Genomic DNA, 22644 nt, shown 5'->3' on the forward strand with positions numbered 1-22644 from the left:
TTATAGCGCCTATAAGAATGAAATACAAATGACAAATGCACAGACTAAGTTACCAATGGCAAGTCAATATACATTTTAATTAACCAATAGTAGGCCAGTATAACATATTTTTTAAGCACTATAAAAAGCTTCTCAAGCCAGTCCAGTACGGTATTGTAATTGGCTCTATGGATATATCAAAAAATAAAGAAAATCGTCTAGGGTAGGTTTATTTGGCTATATGGTGTAAGCAGAGGAGAAAAGACGACCTTCTTTATAATACATGGCTAATGGGAAACATTTAGGCGTTCCCTCTCCCCCCTCATTCTCTTCTTATTTCATTAAATCTGTATGGAAGCACCCCTAAGTTTATAAAAAAAATCTAAATTTGTTTTTCTTTCTGAAGAATTGTGACTTTTTTATGCTTTTCTTTGAAGTAATGTGTAACACAATTGAATAATTTATTAGATTACAGTACATACAAGAATAAAAATATAAATTCCGAAAAAATATGTTATTTTTAAAATTTATCTTAGTCGATTTTTAAATGACAGGTTTTCAAAAACTTGTGATGTATATGAGATATATCTATGTATGTTTCAATATAGACAAAAATCATTAACATTGATATTTTCTAATTCAATAGGTACATCAAAAGTCTTTCTGTATTTTCTTAACGAATTTAAAATTTTATATCTAATACTATATCTATAAAGTTATTAGAAAAGCATATAAGGACTAATACTAGTCTAAAAGTAAGCATTTATATATCATAAGCTATCTGTTCTTTTATGATAGCTACATTCAAATGTCTAAGTATAATAGATAATTAATCTTTTCATGCAAAAGTAGTAAAGAATAAGTAAGCAATAATTGTCAGTTACTGCACATGACAAAAACATTTTGTGTATAGTGAATATTACTGAATATCTATATCTTGCGGGGAGTAAATGATACAAAACCATTCAATTTGGGATAAAGAGGATAGGTAATGAGTAAAAATAAAATCTAGTAAATTTATATAACACGAAAAATCACATTAATGTTGTTTTAAACCCAAATATCAAAATTGCTCAAAGTAGGATTTTAATCATTTTAATTTAATAAAAGTTACTGTCCTGTCTTAAATTCTTTATTTATATATCATTAACCCTGTATTCCAGGGAATAGTTAATTAACACTTCTTCTTCTTCTAAGGCATTCTGGACCGATAGTACACTGCCTACTGCTCGTGCTTTTACACTAACAGTGTCCGGCCTACATGTTTTTAAGGAGAGAGAGAACCCAGCTACTGTTCTCCCCCTCCGTTGCCAAAAAAAGACTGCTGCAGGTTCCAGGTTGCCCTGTACATTCCAGTTTTGTCTTCTCTGGCCTCCTGGTCGGTTAGCCATCTGGATGGACGTTCCCGCTTGGACTACGTGGAGGTCCGACCATACCCCAAGCAGTTAATTAACACTGTCTCTAATCTGTGTTTATCATCATCATCACTTATATATCCTTATTTCTCTGGAAATAGTCAATTAACAAGAGTATTTGTTCTGTCTCTAATCTGTGTTTATATCTGTATTTATATATTCCTATATCTCTGGGAATAGTCAATTAACAAGGGTATTTGTCCTGTCTCTAATCTGTGTGTAAATCTGTATTTATATATTCCAATATCTCTGGGAATAGTCAATTAACAAAGGTATTTGTCCTGTCTCTAAACTGTGTTTATATCTGTATTTATATATCCCTTTATCTCTGGAAATAGTCAATTAACAAGAGTATTTGTCCTGTCTCTAATCTGTGTTTATATCTGTATTTATATATCCTTATTTCTCTGGAAATAGTCAATTAACAAAGGTATTTGTCCTGTCTCTAAACTGTGTTTATATCTGTATTTATATATCTCTATATTTCTGGAAATAGTCAATTGACAAGAGTATTTGTCCTGTCTCTAATCTGTGTTTATATCTGTATTTATATATCCCTATATCTCTGGGAATAGTCAATTAACAAGGGTATTTGTCCTGTCTCTAATCGTCCGAACAGACAAAAGCATGAATGAGGGAGAAGATATAAATAGTATGGATGCACTATGGAAAAATATAGGATATAAAGAAGATTTTATTTTATTATTTGTAATTCATAAAAATGTGTTCAAAAGTTTAGAACATTTAATAAAAACACACTATAAAACCTAACATAAAAAATCTTTTTTAAACAGTAAAAACAAATTCAGTTAAACATTACACTAATATTAAGATCATAGAAAAGGTTTAATTGTAAAGAACATTTTAATGCAAATAAGAATAAAAATTAGCAACAGCTTTCATTCATAGAATTATTTGAAATAAGACATACATTGAAATTTACCTAATCATATAGTTTTTTTTTAACTGTGTTGAAGGTTGGTGACATCTTTTTGGGTGCGACTGATACTGAATAATAAAAAGATAATCTTTAGAGACATTCTATAATTTATCTGAGTAAGTGTTATCTGAGAACTATTTATAAAAATCCTCCTAAATAAAGTAGTAAGGTTTTTTTAGTTTGTAGCTGAATACTTTGATAATTACTGAAACGATTGAGTCAATTTTAGGAATGAGATGTCTTATTTTTAAATTTAAATCTTAAGATAAATTTAGGCTTTATCACTAACCTCTTGAATACAGAATCCCTAGATGTTAGGGGCTAACCAGCTAGTTACACATACAGTAAGGAAAATAATATAAACTCAATGCATATAGGAAATATTTTTTCAAGCTGTTTAATTTCAGGCAGCAAGCAAACATATTCCCTATATATATTCAAATCTGTACTCTTTCAGAGACATCTATAACAAATTTCTGGAACTACGGATGAAGAAAATATTTTTATCCAAAAAAATATTCAGATTGTCAGACAAACAGATAGGCGGTCAGTCATTTTGAAGTATAGGGTAGCTTCACAACTAAAGATGGCATTCATTTACCTGTAAATTAATCAATTAAGCCTACGGAACAGGCTAAGAATTATATTCTGATCTTTTTTTCTCATATTGCCAATACCTGTCTGAAAACACCCGGAACCAGAAATAAGTAGCGGAAAAAACATGGCATGTATCTTGGATATGTTTGTAAAAATAAACATGTGCAATGACACAGACTAACACGGTCTTGGTTTTGCAAAAACAAATAAAAAATAGGAAGAAAACAGGGACGAGTCTCCAAAATAACATAACATGCATATTGCATAGTCTTCTGGTAAATGAAAATATCAATTATCAATTGGATATTCTTTCGAATATAATCCAAGATATTTATCGTGTTCATTTTGTTATTTATTTACTTTACATTATCATTTAGTCTTGGAAATAAATTGGTAAGGTGTTTTTTATGTCCGTTAAGATTTGGGTTTTTTCCTGCCTCCTTCCATTCAAATATACAACTTCTATAGACAATTTCACTGTTTTTATTCTTATATAAATATATTAAGATTAGAAAAAATCTTATGTTTCTTTTGCTTTATAATCCACTGCACTAGTGTTATCAGCAGACCAGCAACTCTATAGCAAATCTTATTTATCCTCATTCAATTTTGTGACTCAGAGCTTATTTGTAACCTGGAAGCCTTGTTTCAAGATGTAATTCCATATTCTGATAATATGGTATAGTATAAAAGTGATTATTTCTGACTCAATTTTCTATTAAAATTAAAAATGATAAGTTTCAAGTTGTTCCCTGAAGATCCTATGCCGAGGCAAACAAAAGATATTTACTTCAACAATCTTAATAAAATTTTTCATGAAGATATGATACTATGTATAAATTTTCAGTATGACCCAATACCAATACAAACAGTTTTCCGCGGATATAAAAATGTACAATTATAAGATTTAAACCAGCTTTAACGATTTTTCAGTGAGGCTAAGAACCGATTTTGATTCTGCGGAAATTAATCTGATTCGAAGCCGTACTGGAAATTGTATTACTTATTATTATTTAGATAAATTGATTCTTATTTTTTCGATTTAGATCAGGTATGTCAAAGATTTTTAACTTTTTTATGAGGCGAAGTACTAATGCGCCAAGTGCACCGAATTCTTTTATATTTAGCACACGTCATTTTATTTTTTTTTGTGGGGGGGGGGATGGTAGGGTAATCACCCTTTGACCGTCACTTATCTTGATTTGGAACACAACTTTATGACACATAATCATCCTTGTTCTAATTACAATGCATTCCCAATGCGAGCTGTCACTTTTACATTTTCTTTTTATCATAAAGATGCTATTCGCCAAAAAATATGTTATTTTTCATCTTCGCTTATATAACTTTTTCTTACATTTTTTATTTAAAAGAACAGTTAACTATCACCTCTTTATTCTAATGGGCCTTGAGCGGAATAAAGATATGAAATAACCTATCCGACGTGAAGCTTTTCTAAAATGGAGAACTCAATCGGTTCAGCGATATTTTAACAGACATACAAAGAAACTTATTATTTCTACGACCGACAAAAATATGTTAATTTTCATCATAAACTTATGATTTCTTAGTGTGATATCTACTAACCTAATTCATATTGAGTCAAAAAAAGTTGTTTAACTACTTTTGGGTATAGTCCCTTTCGTGGCAACGCACCTTAAGAGGCGATTCTTCGTATTTTTTACAGTAGCTTTTCTCCTATTTCTAGCACCTGCGGTGGGCTCTAACCCTGCGGGGTTAATTGCCTGACCCTGTGTGGCAATCACCTAACCCAATATAACCTAACCTAACCTAAAATAACCTATAATAAGCCATTTTAAAAATGCAACGAATCGCCCCTTAAGAAGCGATGCCACGAAAGGGACTATTCCCCTACTTTTTTGGAGGCAAGCATTTTTCATCAGAAGCTTTTTATGATGCCCGTATTCATACTTTATTGGTCACTAGCGGCTTCGCCCCTGGCCTCTAGAGGCTTTGCCCCAAGAGGTATAATTACATCTTCTATTACTTACCCAGCAGAACGGATCGCAAATTTTCGCACCTACCCAGCAGGAAAACATTTTCTCGATTAAATAACGAATTCGCAAAATTTGTAAAAAAAATAGTCTAATGTGTTCTCAAGAAAATTACTACTGGTGCTGCTCATATTCTAATGTGTTCTCAAGAAAATTATTTTTTTTTAGGGGGGGTAAATTTTCATTTTTGGGGGGGTTGGGGGTGTCCCACCCCCCAAGAAACTAGCTTAAAACCACCACAGGACCGATAGGTAGATACCCTGAAGAGTAGAATCCGATCGGTTCAGCGGTTACCGAGATCTTAAGGGACGGACAGACAGACGGACATACATCGTTCTACTTTGTATTATAGATAGGGAGTATTTTTTGATTAAATATGAAAGAACTTGCGGTTTGCATTGATTTCATTGTAAAATATATCCTATTAAATAATAGATGCTAGGTGCGCAACCGCTAGTATAATATTTTTTTAAAACCTCTATACTAGATAAATTCCTGATAAACCTTAATTCTCATACCTACTCTGAAGGTCCTTGTAAACAAATATGTTATCCTTGAAAATAAAGCAGCGACAGTTGGCGGCTGCAACCTTCAAAAAAAAATACAATTTCCATTTAGTAATATTCGGTCGTTAGGAACTCAGATTTGTTTTATTTTAAACAAGTATCTTCTCCTTACCATAATGTAGAGTGTTGACAATTGTAACGCGATTAAAGGAAAAGAACAGAGTTATCATGAGCTATATATAATTCTGCCCACAGGGCGGGACTCTGTCCCGATTTTTATTGAGTCTTTAAAATCAGCTAATAGCGTGGCAAATAAAAACACAGACAAGTACCTAAAAAAGAACAGAAAATATTTTCCTAGCATACGGAAATGGTCCCTACCACTTTGACCGGATAGTTTTCTGGATTATACATCTAAACTTTTACATTTATAGTTACGCGTCTGATATATTTATGACAAGGCTTTAGAAACAATAAAAACTTGCAAGTCTGAATGACAGAGAATAAAAGTAACGATAAAGTCTTTGTTTATTAAGTGATTTGTATGTACATCTATAAATTAAATATAAATAACTTAAAATCATTTTAGCTTTTTAGCTAAAGTTTGTAGTCATAAAATAAAGCCATTTAAAAATCACAAAATTAATGGTCTGAATATTCTTTTTCTCGATTATGTGCAGTGAATTGTATGGAAGAAAAATTCTTCTTTTGCAGCAAAATATTATTGTCAATGTTTCCTGTATAGAATAAATCACAATGTTCCTGTATGTTTCAAAAAGCACCCTTCCCCGGCCACCTTCCGGCTCTCAAACTGAGCTGCTATTTTTAAGCTCTACAAGTTAAAGTAACTATGGTTTGTTATTTGTTAAAGAAACTTTTCTATAAATTCAATTTATAAAGTTTAAAAATAATTATTATTGAATTACTTGAATGATTCAAACCAACACTTTGATTGAACGAAACTTTTCTGGAGGCTCCTTGGATCTTAGGAGATAAATTGATAAACACAAATTATAGGTTGAAAAGTTTAATCAATGCTGGTTTGCACAACTCATCAAGATTTGATAAAAGTCACTAAAGTTTTTAAGACACTGAATTAGAGAGAGCATTCTAAAACTTTGGGGACTTATTTATGTCCTATTGGGGGCTAAACTATGTTCTTATTAGCCAGATTGGGATTTTTCAAATAAATCTTATATTGTATTTTGATATTGTCAATTTATTCCATACATTTATTTTACTTTTTTTATTACATTTATTCTTGTTTTTTCTTCAATACAATTACAAATAATAATTTGTTTGTATTTTTTAGTTGCATAAAAGCTTATTAAGAATGTTCATATATTAATAGAGGGAGATGAAGTAGGGATGTTTATTACTCTAGTTCCCAAAGTTTTATAATAACGTTTTCTCATTTGTTGGGCCAATAACTTTATTGAATTTTGATTGGTTAATTCATTAATTTGAGTGTCCACACGTTTCAACCACTATTTGTAATCTATAGAAAGTGTAATTTTGTGTAACATTAAGGATATACAACAATTTATCGGCCATTGTCTCATTCCTTTAGATTCCTGACATATATTACAAACCTTTTCCTAACCTCAAAATAATTTTAATAAAAATGTTTAAGATTATGTTTATGTTCAGTTTGGTAACCTATTTTTTTTTTGGGGGGGGGGGGACACTCATAGTAAATACAAGGGTATCCCTCAAAAAAGTATATCTAAAATCAGAAAATATTTTTATTGAATTAGTTCAGTTGTTGGTTTTGCTTTTATTGCTTAGATTTTTTAGTCAAATGCCATGTTAAAGTCAAACTACCTCTAATTAACACACAACAATGTTTAGCCATGTTTTTATAAATATTTTTTGGCTAAATTAGAGCTTTTTTCTAAACATCTTAATATGAAACACAAAGTAAAAGGTGTATCATGGGATAATGGGAAAAATGATGTTATCTTGTGCTACTAACATCAATATTTTACAACTAGATGACTATTTTAAACAGGCAAGAAATATTGAAACTTTCACATGAATTGTCAATAAATCAAGTGAAACCAGGAATATGAGTTTTACTATATTTTATAAAATAAGAAATGGACAGAAAAGGACGTATTTCCAGAGGAACAGACAGGGACGCTATAGCTATATAGTATCTACGCTACTTAAATACTATTTATTACCTGGTCTTAAAACAATATATCGTTCCTCTAGTTAACATTAATAATCTAATCCTAAAACTCTCTTTTGCGAACATATTGTCTTAATTTGAAATGAGTGTCTTTAATGTCCTAACTTATATATTTTCCCTCGCTTTATCAACATAATTTTCACAAACTTATATCTTTCTTTTTCAACTAGTTAAATTGGCTGTTAAAGATGTGTGTTGCGTCTCTATATATATGTATCCCTTCAAGGACGTCCATGCTATTTTATTACGGCACCCCCATATTCATTTTTAGGGAGGATAATCTTTATATCATATAGGAGAGAACGTCCAAGCTTTTTTTGAGGGGGGGGGGATGGTTAAATTTTTTTAAATACGTGGGGTTATCATACGTGGATCCCTTTTTACATGTTATTGAAAATAATTTGAATATAGAACCAATAATATCAAGAATAAAAATGGTCTTATAGTGAACAAACCTACATTCTGATAATGTAAATAGAGTGCAACGCTTTATAAGTTGTACCAAATTGTTTTCAAAAATCATCATAAAAGTACAAAATATGTCGAACGATTCTATACAGTCTAACATGCCTAAATTACAGTCGTATCATCTACGGTCGTGCTTACGGAGGGATGCACCCTATAAGTAGAAATGTTTTTAAAATAAGTTTCAGAATATTTTATCACTTTTTATCTTTTATTTATCTATCTATCCATCCTTCTTCCTGATATTCCCTAAAAATATAATGAAAGTTTGTAATTGTGTTTTTATCTTCACTTACCACTAGATTGCTGTCATTTATCTTTATTCCATCTTAAAAATCTTTACTTTATATTCTTCGTATTATTATTTATGTTTTATTTATTTTAAAGATTTTTATTTAGATAAAAAATAAAGTTAGGATTTCCAGTAAAAAGTATAGAGCTAATGCCTTGGCCATAAACAGGTGTAACTTAATGCCACACACAATTAGGATTACTATTAAAAGATAATATCCTAATGGAAGGAATCCTTTAATTCATAAAACTATCAAATAAGAACCTGCTATTAATATAAGGTTCGACTTGAATAGTTTGCTAAGACAGAATTCATAGTATGTTCTCAAAAGCTATTCTGTATATTGGTTGTTGAATTTTCAAAAAACGTCAAAGTCAGGTCTAACTAAAAGGATAAATAAAAGGATCCAAACTCTCTATAACGTCCAACAGACCAACAACTCTTTGTCTGGAAGTCCTAGCTGTGCATGGTAATGGGTTGCGCCAGTTTTGGTCCAAATTATCCTTCTACTCTAACTATTATTGTCGTGAATCTGACAGAGCAGCAGTGGGAACCATTTTCGAATTCATGTTTTATGATGTGTGGTTGAGTCGAGATTAGAGCACATCACCTTCCCTACAGGTAGTAGGTAAGTAATTAGATAAACTTGCTTTGATATTTATATTTTGGAAAACTTTATATCACGATAAAAACTATAAACTATAAAATTAAAATCTGTACAAATAACCAAAATCAATGTTTACAACCAATAGAGGACATTGACATAATTAATATAAATTGTGTGACTGGCTGTATATTTGTTGCAAACTTATTAGAATAACAAATTTATTTCTTAACACCTTTGCTTTACTGTGAGATAAAAGGATAGGAACATTGCCAATTAATTACTATACATACAACGATAAGAAAGAAAAGTAAACTTTTATAAAATTCAGTCAGGTTGTTTCATGTCCGTTTGTTTGCCCCAGTGAAATACTGTAACGTGAGTGATATAATAAAGGAGAGCAGCTCGTTTTAAAATGTTATTTTTTGTGAATTAGTGTCATCTATAATATAAAGTAGAATGATGTCTGTCTGTCCGTCCGTCCCTTAAGATCTTGGTAACCACTGAACTGATCTGATTCTACTATTCAGGGTATATACCTATTGGTCCTGTGGTAGTTTTAAGCAATTTTCTTGGGGGGCTGGGACACCCCCAACCCCCCAAATAATGAAAATCTCCCCCCCCCCAAAAAAAAGCTTATTTTAATTTAATTTCGTAAATAATTAGCGCAGCATTTCATCAAAACACTAGATTATAAAAAGAACAAAATCATATCTTTTTTCCCTTGACATTTTCCCTTTGTGTTTAATCCTCTCTTCTCTATATAGCTTTATTATTTGAAGAAAGGGTAACAGTTCATTCCTTAAAAAAATATCTTTTGAATAATGAACAGAACAGTCGATTTCAGTTAAGACTGTAATTTGAGTTTGAAATTTAATTTTTTCGTTTATTTTATCACATTTTCTTTTCTTATTCAGATCATTTGATTGGTCTCATTCTTGTTGAAGAATTGACTTTTGACTGCAAAGAATATTAATTAAGTTAATGTGTGTGTGTGTGTGTGTGTGTGTGTGTGTGTGTGTGTGTGTGTGTGTGTGTGTGTGTGTGTGTAAGAAGCCCTTTAAGCAGGATAAAGGGTTATGAAGAAAGGAAAGGATGATATCTTTATCCCTTATTAATCCTACCCTTTCTTACTTCCAAAATTGTCCCAATTTCCCGCATGACTCTACCTCCCTTCCCCTCGGACAAATCCTTCCTGGATAAACCTACCCCAGGATATTATCCAACTAGGATTAATTGCACGTCCACTTAATCCTTCTATCTATCTATCCTTTAATCTATCTATCTATTGCCTCTAAATGGTAATCATAAGATTTGCATATCAAAACTAATTGCCTTAAGTGAAAAGGCCTTCTCTATTACGGGGAGAATCTTAGATACTGAAAAACAAATTTAATCCTATTATATAAAGTATCAAGGTTTTTTTTATCTAAAGCTTAAGATCTCAATAACTACTGAAATGGTTGAGTTCTCCATTTTATGCAAGCTTTATAGGTCCAGGTATGGTTTATACTTTTAGGCTGTTCTATTTTTCGCTTTAAGCCATGTTATGGTTTTAGGCTATTTTCTTTCCCCTTCTTTACCCCCATTGAATAAGAGCCCCTAGAGGGTAGGGGCACAGTAACTATTGTAATTTAAAAATTAGTAAATAGTTACCTTAAAACAAGATTATTATTTGATTGGATAAAAATTAAGATATTTAAAAATTAGTGGTATTTACATATTTCCAAACATTATGCTTAAAATTAAACTGGCTCTCAAAGATTTATAATCACGTTCTCTCATTCATTGGTTAAAATTTAGTTATTTTTAGATTCCAATCAAAGTTGTGTAATTGACCAGTGTTCAAGATTACATTAATAGCATGGGTAATACTGCTGTTTTTATTTGAAGGTATTCATCGATTTATTGTTTTAAAGTTAGTATTTTTTTAACCTATTTTTTTTTTTAAAATACACTATTCTAAGACATGAAGATATATATCGATTTTAAGAATCATACCTGCATCCGATAGAAGGTACGCTCTTGAAATCTTTATTTAAATATTTCCAATTCTCTATAAATATTTGTGACGAAGCCCAATTTGTACCACTTTTGATTTCTTTGACGTCATATAATAAGGGAGATGAGAGGATAAGTGGAAAAGAAAACCCCTAAAAAACAGATGGAAAATCCCTCATTTTTATTTATTCACAGGAATCAAAAGTTGTGCAAAAGTGGTACAGATTGGGCTTCGTCAATATCTACTATTTTGCCCTATTTATATAAAGAAATATGTTACTTAAATTTTATTATAGTAGTAGCTTTATACAATTTATCATAAGCTAAATTTGTCTGTATTATCATTAATTTTATGAATGAAATATTACGTTTTACTGTAATACAGTTTCCTATTAAATACAAATGAAGCTATGTTTTCCATAGTGTTTATATTCTTGTGAGAATGGAGGGTTCCAGGACAAAAGCAGGAGTCCCAAACTTCGGAGTGGACAAACGCAGGAGTGTTAAAATATTAATATAATTAGGAATTTCTATACAGGTTAGGTTAGGTTAAGATATGAATATACAAATTAGCCCCCCGCAAGGGTTAGGCATTTAAAACACCTTAAAATGGTTTTAAATAGGTTAGGTTAGGTTATGTATCCACTTCTGCGTTTGTCCACTCCGACGTTTGGGACTCCTGCGTTTGTCTATTGAAGTATACATTGCACTCTTAAACCAGCAAATGACATGTAATAAGCTTCCATCTATAAAAATCTCTCGACATTAAGCTTATATGTTTTACTTTAGACAAAAAAATCTTACTAATTTTTGAATAATTCATCATTTTTAAAAATATTTTTTGGGTGGGTATTGTAAAGGTTGTTTCAAGCTACAAAATATTTGTTAGCCTAGCCAATATAATATTATGTGGGGAAATGAGGTTTTGCATATTAAAACATATGTAAATATACTTTTATACTTTTATGCTAGTTTTAAGCGGAATTATACAATACATTTTATTCTCATTTAATTTCCTTCAAAATTTGAAACACCTAAACCTACACAAATCTTAATTAATTTTATTATGCAGATAATGTAGATGGAGTGAGTGAAAGTTAAAAAAAATATTTTCAAAATATAATTTTTATCTTATTTAGTCAAGATTCGATAACACAAAATTTGAAGAAAAAAAATATTGTATTTGTAAGGGTCAAGATACATATTATTTTTTTGTATGAGTTAAAACTTTATACATGGCTGATAAAAATCCTATTTTACAAGGTACTACAAGTTGTGTGTTTGTTCTGAAAGACCTCGATAATAAATGTACCAATATTCAGGATTGTTAAGTAGAGGTTTCAGGCTATTTTGAAAAGGCATGCATCAATAAAAAAAAACTTCTACCTCTCAAATAACTTTCTTCAAAATTTTCTTTAATCAAATATAATTGGGGGGGGGGGGGGATGACCCTAATTGGACGAAACCTCTAATGGCTAGTGTTGAAGCAGCTAGAAAGTACAAAAACAATACTTGTTGAAATCTACATGAACCTCAAAACCAAAACTTCTATTGACTGACTAACTATGTAAGTTGAAGAACACATAGTGCACTGCAAACCACCTACCCTGCCCTAAAGCCTTTTTACTTTATGACTTTAAAATTTCCTCATCACAAAGTGGATTTAAGCCCAGAATATTTGACAAGGTCAGGGGAAAAGGAACGTTAGAAAATTTTTTAATTACAATGTAGTTTATTTATACATAATTATTGATTCATATCAATTAAGTACTGCTATATAAGTATTTTAAAGATAAATTGAATAACATGTACACGTAATTGGATACTCGTTTATAAAAACCTTTGTAACTTTCGTAAATCAGTTAAACATAAAAAATCTCAAAACATTTTAAAGACTCTAACATTCAACTTATTGATTTCCGTTTTAAATAGATTAAACCACTTGAATTCACCTATCCCTACAACCCTGATATGAAAGTAGATATAATCCCTGAATTTTGAAAAAAATGCACTTTCGTCAGTGAATACTGTCCTCTAGAGATTTAGGAAGAATGACAAGCATTGTGATAAACTAATTTTAGGACAATACTGAATACTATATACTGAATATATAGGAACAAGGAAAGAACTCTACTTTAGGAAAGTTCTATAGGATAATACTGAATTATGTTAGGAATGCTAAATCTCAAAAAACGCGCGGCTAGGAATGCTGTCACATGTTTATATAGGAAGTGGAAAAGGGTATATACTTTAAAATGTATTGGAAAATAAAGAAAGTATTCTATTAAAATTACAATCATTTAAAAAATTCAAACAACATTTAAAAATGTTTTAGATTTGTTGTCATAATATGAATTTACAATTTTTCTTCAAATGTTCACCATTTCAATAACTAGATAAGAAATGTTTTCAATAAATGTCTAGTAATATTATTTGTAACTAATTTAATTTTATTCCATTTCTTTGCCTTATGATTTTTTTCTATAAAACTATGTCCTATCTCTAGCTCACTTACAAACTCTCAGGGAATGTGTAGGACGGTACTTCCTGAAAAAAAGTAACAAGTATGATAGCTTCATTATTTACTATTATTTTTTTAGTCTGCACAATAAAGTGTTAAAAAATAAAAAAAAATCAAATCTGTAGTCTCAATATATATACTTCTTATAAAAATACTTTAAAGTCTTATTCAAAGCAATCTTGTATTTATGTACAAAATATTTTTCAAAAATGTCCAAATGTCGAACAATTCCATTAGTCCTTGAGAATTCTTTCTGAAGAATGGAAAAATTTGCATAAAAGAGCAATCTAATTAGGCAGTGGCAAACCAGAATTTGTAGTTAGATAGATAGTAGGTTATATAGATATGTATATTTAAAGGTAATGATAAGTTATCTAATTAGGCAGTGGCAACCAGAATATATAGTTAGATAGATAGTAGGTTATATAGATATGTATATTTAAAGATGATTATAAGTAATCTAATTAGTCAGTGGCAAACCAGAATTTATAGTTAGATAGATAGTAGGTTATATAGATATGTATATTTAAATATAATGATAAGTAATCTAATTAGGCAGTGACAACCAGAATATATAGTTAGATAGATAGTAGGTTATATAGATATGTATATTTAAATATAATGATAAGCAATCTAATTAGTCAGTGGCAACCAGAATTTATAGTTAGATAGATAGTAGGTTATATAGATATGTATATTTAAATATAATGATAAGTTATCTAATTAGTCAGTGGCAAACCAGAATATATAGTTAGATAGATAGTAGGTTATATAGATATGTATATATAAATATAATGATAAGTAATCTAATTAGGTAGTGGCAAACCAGAATCATAGATAGATAGATAGATAGTAGTTATTTAGATATGCATATATAAATATAATGAAAAGTAATCTATAATTAGGCAGTGGTGGCAAATCAGAATATATAGTTTGATAGATAGTATGCTATATAGATATTTATATTTAAAGATAATGATAAGTAATCTAATTAGTCAGTGGCAAACCAGAATTCATAGTTTAATAGATAGTAGGTTATATAGATATTTATATTTAAAGATAATGATAAGTTATCTAATTAGGCAGTGGCAAACCAGAATATATAGTTAGATAGATAGTAGGTTATATAGATATGTATATTTAAAGATAATGATAAGTTATCTAATTAGGCAGTGGCAAACCACAATATATAGTTAGATAGATAGTAGGTTATATAGATATGTATATTTAAATATAATGATAAGTTATCTAATTAGTCAGTGGCAACCAGAATTTATAGTTAGATAGATAGTAGGTTATATAGATATGTATATTTAAAGATAATGATAAGTTATCTAATTAGGCAGTGGCAAACCACAATATATAGTTAAATAGATTGTTTGATAGGTTTGAAAGTACAGATTTCTCTCCTTGTCTATAAAGTTGTAAACCTTATGTATGTGGATATCTATGATCATTCTATCCATAGGCGTCCAAGGGGGGGGGGGTAATGGGGCGATTACCCCCCCCCCCCCATTCAAAATTTACCCCTACCCTGGGGGTGCCGTAGGCACCCCCAACCATTTAGGAGGGGGTATTTACCCCCCCCCCCAAACAATTTTGGGGGGGTAAATAAAAATTTTGGGGGGGGTAAAAAAAATTTGCGGCACGCTTCGCGCGCCATTTTACCCCCCCCCCAAACACGAATTACCCCCCCCCTAAAAAATTTTACCCTCCCCAAAATAAAAAGCTTGGACGCCCCTGATTCTATCTATCTGTCTTTGAAGCAGAAAAAGACATCATCGAATTTTATGGATTTCCAAATCCCTTGAGATTTACATATTTGTCTGTTACCTTGTTTACTGCAACAAGGTGTTTGTTGTATTTTTATGTAAAAAGGAAAGGTTTTTAATTGGTCAATGTACAAAAAAATTACAAAGCATTTTGATTTAATGATTACCATTTTGCTTGCTTTATAACTCTATTTTATTTTTTTTGGTGGGGGAGGGGGGTCAAGAGGGGCTTATGTTATCTTAATTTCGTAGTAGGGATGGAGGCATATATCTGATACTAGTTGATAGTTAATAACCAATCTTCTATCTGAAAATTTTGTAACAACAAGGATAACAACATTCATAAAAAAAATGATTAGGCAAATCTTACGATTTCGAATATTAGTACATTCATCTGCAATAACGGGTTGAGGAGTAACCCTCGTTGTAGAGCAAAAAAATGTACAAAAAAAGAAGTTCATGTAAAATTTTGCTGAAGTTTAACACAATAATGCAATTTAAATTTCCATGTTCAGACATGTAAAGAAATATTTGATTTATTATCAAGAATATTATAATACATGTATTACATAAAGAAATTCCGGATCAGACAGAAAATACAACGAGTCCCCTCATAGGCGTCCAAGGGGGGGGGTAATGGGCCATTTGGCACCCCCAAACGATTTTGGGGGTGCCGTAGGCACCCCCAAAATTTTGTGAACAATACCCCCCCCAAAAAAAAATTACCCCTACCTTGGGGGTGCCGTAGGCACTCCCAACGATTTTGGGGGGGTATTTACCCCCCCCAAACCATTTTGGGGGGGTAAATACTCCCCCCAAAATAGAAAATCTTTAACAAAAAAAATTTTTGCGCGCTTCGCGCGCATTTTTAATACTAAATTTTTTATAAAATTTAAATTACCCCCCCCAAAAATTTTACCCCGGGGGTAAATTTTGGGGGGGGTAAACAAATTTTACCCCTGCCAACAGATTTCAGGAGGGGTAATTACCCCCCCCAAGCAAATTTTACCCCCGGGGTAAAAATTTTGGGGGGGGTAAAAAAAATTTGCGGCGCGCTTCGCGCGCCATTTTACCCCCCCCAAAACCAAATTACCCCCCCCTTCAAAAAATTTTACCCCCCCCAAAATAAAAAGCTTGGACGCCCCTGAGTCCCCTCCCCCATACTAGGGATGTAAAAAAGCCTAAAATCATTCTAAAAAAACGAATTTAAACATAAAATTAGCCTCTAAACATCCTTAGACGTATGTAAAGCTTTCCTTATTGGATCAGGGGTTAGTAAGATCTTAGGACTAGCGGCTGCGCCCCTAACGAACAGACAAAACATAGGAGTTTTTAAAAGAAACACAAACAGACAGACTAGGGTACATACAAATGAAATAGACAGATAGACACACATATTGTTACTTTATATAATCTAATAACTCATAACTAAACTATGTTTGCATATCAAAATGTGGTATAGAATAATGTGGAATAACCAACCATTTCTTTTTTTTATGCGTCAACATTTTACAAGCTATTTATAAATCTGGTAATATTTTTAAAAGCGAAGCTTTTCTATAATTAGGGTCGGTCCGTCCGTACGTCCGTCCGTAATGGATAGCTTTTTTCGTTAATTTAGACATGTTAGAATTGTCCTATCGATTTCAAATTCGGCATGGTGATTCCTTTAGTAGTTAGGTACGATTTAGAAAGCGTAGCAACTCTATAATCATTACCAAAATGTCCGTACGTCCATTTTAAACATGTTGATTTTTTTAAAAAAATTTTAATTAGTTTTTTTCGTTAATTTAGGCATGTTAGAATTGTCCTATCGATTTCAAATTTTGCAATGTAGTTAGGTACGATTTAGAAAGCGTAGCAACTCTATAATCATTTCCAAAATGTCCGTACGTCCATTTTAAATATGTTGATTTTTTTACTTTTTTAAATAGTTTTTTTTCGTTAATTTAAGCATGTTAGAATTGTCCTATCGATTTCAAATTTTGCATGGTGATTCCTTTAGTAGTTAGGTACGATTTAGAAAGCGTAGCAACTCTATAATCATTACCAAAATGTCCGTACGTCCATTTCAAATATGTTGATTTTTTTACTTTTTTAAATAGTTTTTTTCGTTAATTTAGGCATGTTAGAATTGTCCTATCGATTTCAAATTTTGCATGGTCATTCCTTTAGTAGTTAGGTACGAGTTAGAAAGTGTAGCAACTCTATAATCATTACCAGAATGTCCGTACGTCCATTTTAAACATGTTGATTTTTTTACATTTTTAACAACAAATTTGTATGTGACCTAATTATCCGATTGGTCTGATTTTTGGTATACTGATTCCTGAGACAACAAAGTACAATATTATAAGCGAAGCAACTCTATAATCAAGTCCTAAAAATGTAAGTATGTCCATAATCATTATCCTGTATCAAGCAGTTTTTCAACAAATTTACTTACAATTTTGCTTTGACTCTTATACATTCGCATTCTGATTATTCAGTTCTGACATTATACAAGTGTTAATTTCCGTTTGTCTTACCGTTTCAGAGCTTCGCTTTTATGGATGTTGTCATCCTTGTTTTTATACAGATGTTACTGAATTTTAGCATAGCAAGGAGAATATATCAGATCATATATTTAGGAAGGCATTGGTGGACAAACAATAGACAGAAAGATAAACTATAAATAGCTTACAGAGTAACATCTTAACTATAATATTAACATTTTATCATTTAAAAATTTATTTTTCTAAAGGTTATTGATAACTCTAAAATTTACATTTTCTTTGCAAGTAATTCAACATATCAGAGATAAATATTTAGAAACGTAGCTTCACTATAATCTTTACTATTCATTTTGTTTTGAAAAACTAAAAGGAATTTATCTTGGTAAATGTCATTAAGTCAAATATCTATCTTACAAAAATCAGTTTTATACTTCTTCCCTATCGTCTTTGATATAACCATAATATAACTTATGTGAAGCAGCTTATAGTACCTAATAAAAAGTTACGTCACACAATACAACTGACAAATACAGTATACATTTTACAGTTGGTCAATTACAATGTATACTGGCCTATCATTGGTCATTTGTATTGTATGACGTCATTTTTTATTAGGCACTATGGCGCTTCTAACTCATGTACTTGAATTTTAGATTATAAATTAGACAGTTGTTTAAATTGATAAAGTCAATTATGTATTCTTATCCATCTTTGCTACTTTTAGATATGGTTATCCTAGTTCATTTTAAATCACATTACATTACTTACAAAACTTAATAAATAAGTTATAATGATTTTGATAAAGGGGTTAATTCAAATTACAAGAAAAAATATCAATTTAATTAATTGAGCAAAATAATATAATTGTTAATAAGATTATTTTATCATGATTTTCTAAAGTAAATTATCACAGTATCTGTAGAAAATAATTGGTCTTTTTGTTTAAAATAAAATAAATAACATTTATTGTTGATAGGTGACAATCAATTAATGCTAATATATTTAACAATATTTTTCAAAAATCAAATGAACCAATTTTAAAAGCTAATTGACATACATATAACTAAAAATTAATTTTCGGGATTTTTTTTCTAAATGTCGTTTAATTTTTGATGAAATGAAACATTCTTATAATAGATTTTAGGGAAAACGTAAAAATGAAAGGAAAATATAGTTTCACTTGCAAGATATTCAATTTTGATTGTTTTACACGGCCGATAAAATATAAATTTTGCTATAATATTATAATTTAGAATACAGACATAATAAACATTGAAGCTAGTAGGATAAATAGCAGGTTGTGTCTACTTACAGGAAAGTATAACAAACTAGTTGCAAAATAGACCGCTAGGCGGCTCAAGTGTTGACTAGCGCCAGAAAGGCTACCAAGACTGTTCTGTACATCAGCTGAGCTACCACTATTGCTACTTGGGATGTTTCCCCCCTCGTGGGATTCTACGCGCAGTGGGGTGATCTTGTTTCCTAAAATAAAATAAGATAAGTTAAAGGGATATTCTCTTTTTTAAATTCATACAGCTATATTGTACTTTTTTAAGATCAGAAAAAGGGTAGATTCTTTTTCTAAAATGTGATGCATACTTTTCTTGAGAAAAAATCATACTTTTTACACCCCCCTCCCCTAAAAAAAACTACACTTAGCCTAGTTGTAAATGCTGGTACTTGTATTGTCGGATGATTTCAGTATTTGTATGGAGTTAAAAAATTTAATAATGACTAATTAATGCAAGATAAATGAAAGTAAAGTAGAATCCAAGGTTTCAAACTTTTATTATTCTATGCACATGATAGTAGGAATAAGATTAACAACTCTAATTAACCAATCTTTTGGTCAGATAATTACTCATCATGAATTTCTACTACTTTTTCTTTTTGCCATTGGTTTTCTCAGATTTACCAAACACCATCAAAAGAATATACAATTTTAGTTTGTATGATGCATTGGTCATAATTGAAAAGCTCACATATTTATCTATTTATTAAATCGAAATTACTGAGATATTTATTTCTTCAAAGATCTTATGAAATTCTGCATGTTTATGTGTCTGTCTGTACCAAAGGGTCTCATTTACCACAGTACTGATATGGTTCTCCTTTAAAATGTAACTTCTCCTAGATCCAGGGAAGGTGTAAAACTATTATGGGAGGGGGTACCATTACTCTAGGAAAAAATGACTCCAACTCATAAAAAATATATTTTAAGCAATTAGATTATATTTTGCTTAATACAGTTCAAATTGCTCACATGAGGAAAGATCTAATAAAGTAAAAGTTATAATCCAATAATAAACTGGAATCAAGATACATGTGACATGAAACTCCATAACTTAATTTTCTACACAGTAGTTATTATATTAGCATGTTACTATATGTTCCAACTAGCAGCTACGCCCCTAGAGGCCTCTAGAGGCAATTGAGGAGTATGGAGTTGAACACTAAAACTCATATTTATTATAGATTTTTTGGGTATAGTCCCTTTCGTGGCACGCCCCTTAAGGAGCGTTTCTTCGTATTTCTACAGTAGCATTTCTTCTATTTCTAGCCCTTATGGGGGCTCTAACTCTGCAGGGTTAATTACCTAACCCTGCGGGACAATCACCTAACCCAATATAACCTAACCTAACCTAAAATAACCTATCGAAAGCCATTTTGAAAATACGACGAGTCGCCCCCTAAGGGGCGTTGCCATGAAAGGGACTGTACCCTAATTTTTGTTGTTGTCTCAAAGAAGCATAGGTACTTGTTTAAGTATTATTGTTTAAGCAACAAAAATTTATTTCGTCTTAACTATGTTGATAAAAATAGTGCTTGTTTATTTATTTAACCAATAACTTTCTTTTATTAGTTTCAAATTTTTTTGACGATCATCAAACTTGAATTTTTTCATTATGTTAACTTTCCAAATAACAACAATTGTTGTATAAAGTTCTTAGAAAAATCTGGTCTTTACAAAAGTTAGAGATTGTCCCTTTAATATCCTTAAATCCCAGATCTAGAACTGACTTTACTGAGTGCAGACATTTGAACAGACCCAGTTAATTCACATAATTACCAACACCAATTAAAGAAGGATTGGGTTTGTTACAGCAACTGTAAATTTGCCACATTTTCTTTTTTTCCTTTTTTGAACAATTAAAAACAAATTTTGCTGTATGATTTAAGTGATTAACTAACCAAAATTCAAAATATTTTGGTTGTAAAAATTTTTCTTACTTTTGCTAATACTTTTTGCAATTAATTTACTGTTCTGTACCCATTGCCAAGCAAATTAGGCTAGGATTTAGCATGTGCTTCTACTCTTAATAATGTGTATAGCTGAGTCTATGTAATTCAGAATTAGTGTATGTGTGTGTGTTTTCATAAGTGTGTGTGTGTTGTATTAATTGTCTCAAATTAATAGGGTAGAAATTATGGTTGGTTGAACCATATAAGGGTATATGCAATATACACATTGATACAAAAAAGGAAACAAAATGAGAGGAAATTAAGAAAATGAATAAAGATAAAAATATCAATTTATTCCAAACAAATAAAATAAAGAAACTTAAAAATTATTGGTACAAAATTTTAGACACTGATTTAAAGAAGACCAGATTAAAACTTTTTTTAAAAACGGTTTTTGGTGTTTATTTTTAATTTCTCTTAAATTAAAGTGAGGGAGGGTGGTTAATATCATGTGCAGCGACAAATGCATATTCTGTTGTATGAGCTTTGTACATGTATCACATGAAAATGCATATTTTCAAAGGAAAAGGGAATAAAAATATCAAAATCAAGTAGAAAACAGAGCATTAAAATATTTAAATAATTCCAATATAATCTTTATGATTGGGATATTTTTTATTTAAATCAATAACATCACTATCCTTGATTACTTATTATTTAATGTTTGTATAATAATAGAAATTCGGGGTCCTAGGACTAATGCAAGAGTGACAAACATAGGAGTTGGAAAATTTAAAACTATCTTGTAGGTTTTCTTAAATGCCTAACCACTTGGGGCTTATTTGTATATTCATATTCTAATCTATCCTAACCTGTATAGAAATACCTAATCAACTACACCCCTGCGTTTGTCAACTCCGAGGTTTGTCACTCCTGCGTTTGTCCTGGAACCAAATTCAGTACTTGTTTGGCAAATCTTAAAGATAAAGGTAATAATCTACAGCATGACCCTCAAAAAAGTATTTTTAAGCATCTGCAGCCTATATTTCTCAATAAAATATTAAAAGGTTCATATGTACTTGTTCTCTATAATTTTCTACATCAAAGGATATCAAAATATTTGGATCATGGAAAGAAAACAAAGTCATTCCTAATTAGGACAGAAGTCACTGGAAATTGATCTAAGGAAGGCTACTTATGTCCTTCATCTAACAAAATCTAACTTAAGGGAGGTGACTTATGTCCTTTATCTGACAAATTCTTACATTAGGAAGGCTGCTTATGTCCTTCATCTTGCAAAACTTAGCTTTTCTGTCCTTCACATTGCAAAACCTCACAAAACATAGCTTTTCTGTCCTTCACATAGCAAATTCTTGCAAATCATAGCAAATTCTTGCAAAACATAGCAAATTCTAGCAACACATAGCAAATTCTTGCAAAACATAGCAAATTCTTGCAAAACATAGCAAATTCTTGCAAAACATAGCAAATTCTTGGAAAACTTAGCTTTTCTGTCCTTCACATAGCAAATTCTTGCAAAATATAGCAAATTCTTACAAAACATAGCAAATTCTTGCAAAACATAGCAAATTCTTGCAAAACATAGCAAATTCTTGCAAAACATAGCAAATTCTTGGAAAACTTAGCTTTTCTGTCCTTCACATA

General features: G+C 30.8%; 1 protein-coding gene across 1 annotated transcript in view; it reads right to left on the minus strand.

The window, feature by feature from the left end:
* Positions 1–18013: 18013 nt before the first annotated feature.
* Positions 18014–22644, minus strand: part of LOC145314538 (leucine-rich repeats and immunoglobulin-like domains protein 1) — a 91548-nt gene continuing 86917 nt past the window's right edge. Inside the window, exon 11 of the mRNA XM_080154500.1 lies at positions 18014–19278. Coding sequence (XP_080010626.1) covers positions 19046–19278 — 233 coding nt within the window. The 3' untranslated portion in view covers positions 18014–19045. The remainder of the gene's footprint in view (positions 19279–22644) is intronic.

The sequence above is a fragment of the Acartia tonsa genome, chromosome 1, assembly GCF_053477335.1.
Source record: "Acartia tonsa isolate MP-2025a chromosome 1, ASM5347733v1, whole genome shotgun sequence".
Classification (NCBI taxonomy): domain Eukaryota; kingdom Metazoa; phylum Arthropoda; class Copepoda; order Calanoida; family Acartiidae; genus Acartia; species Acartia tonsa.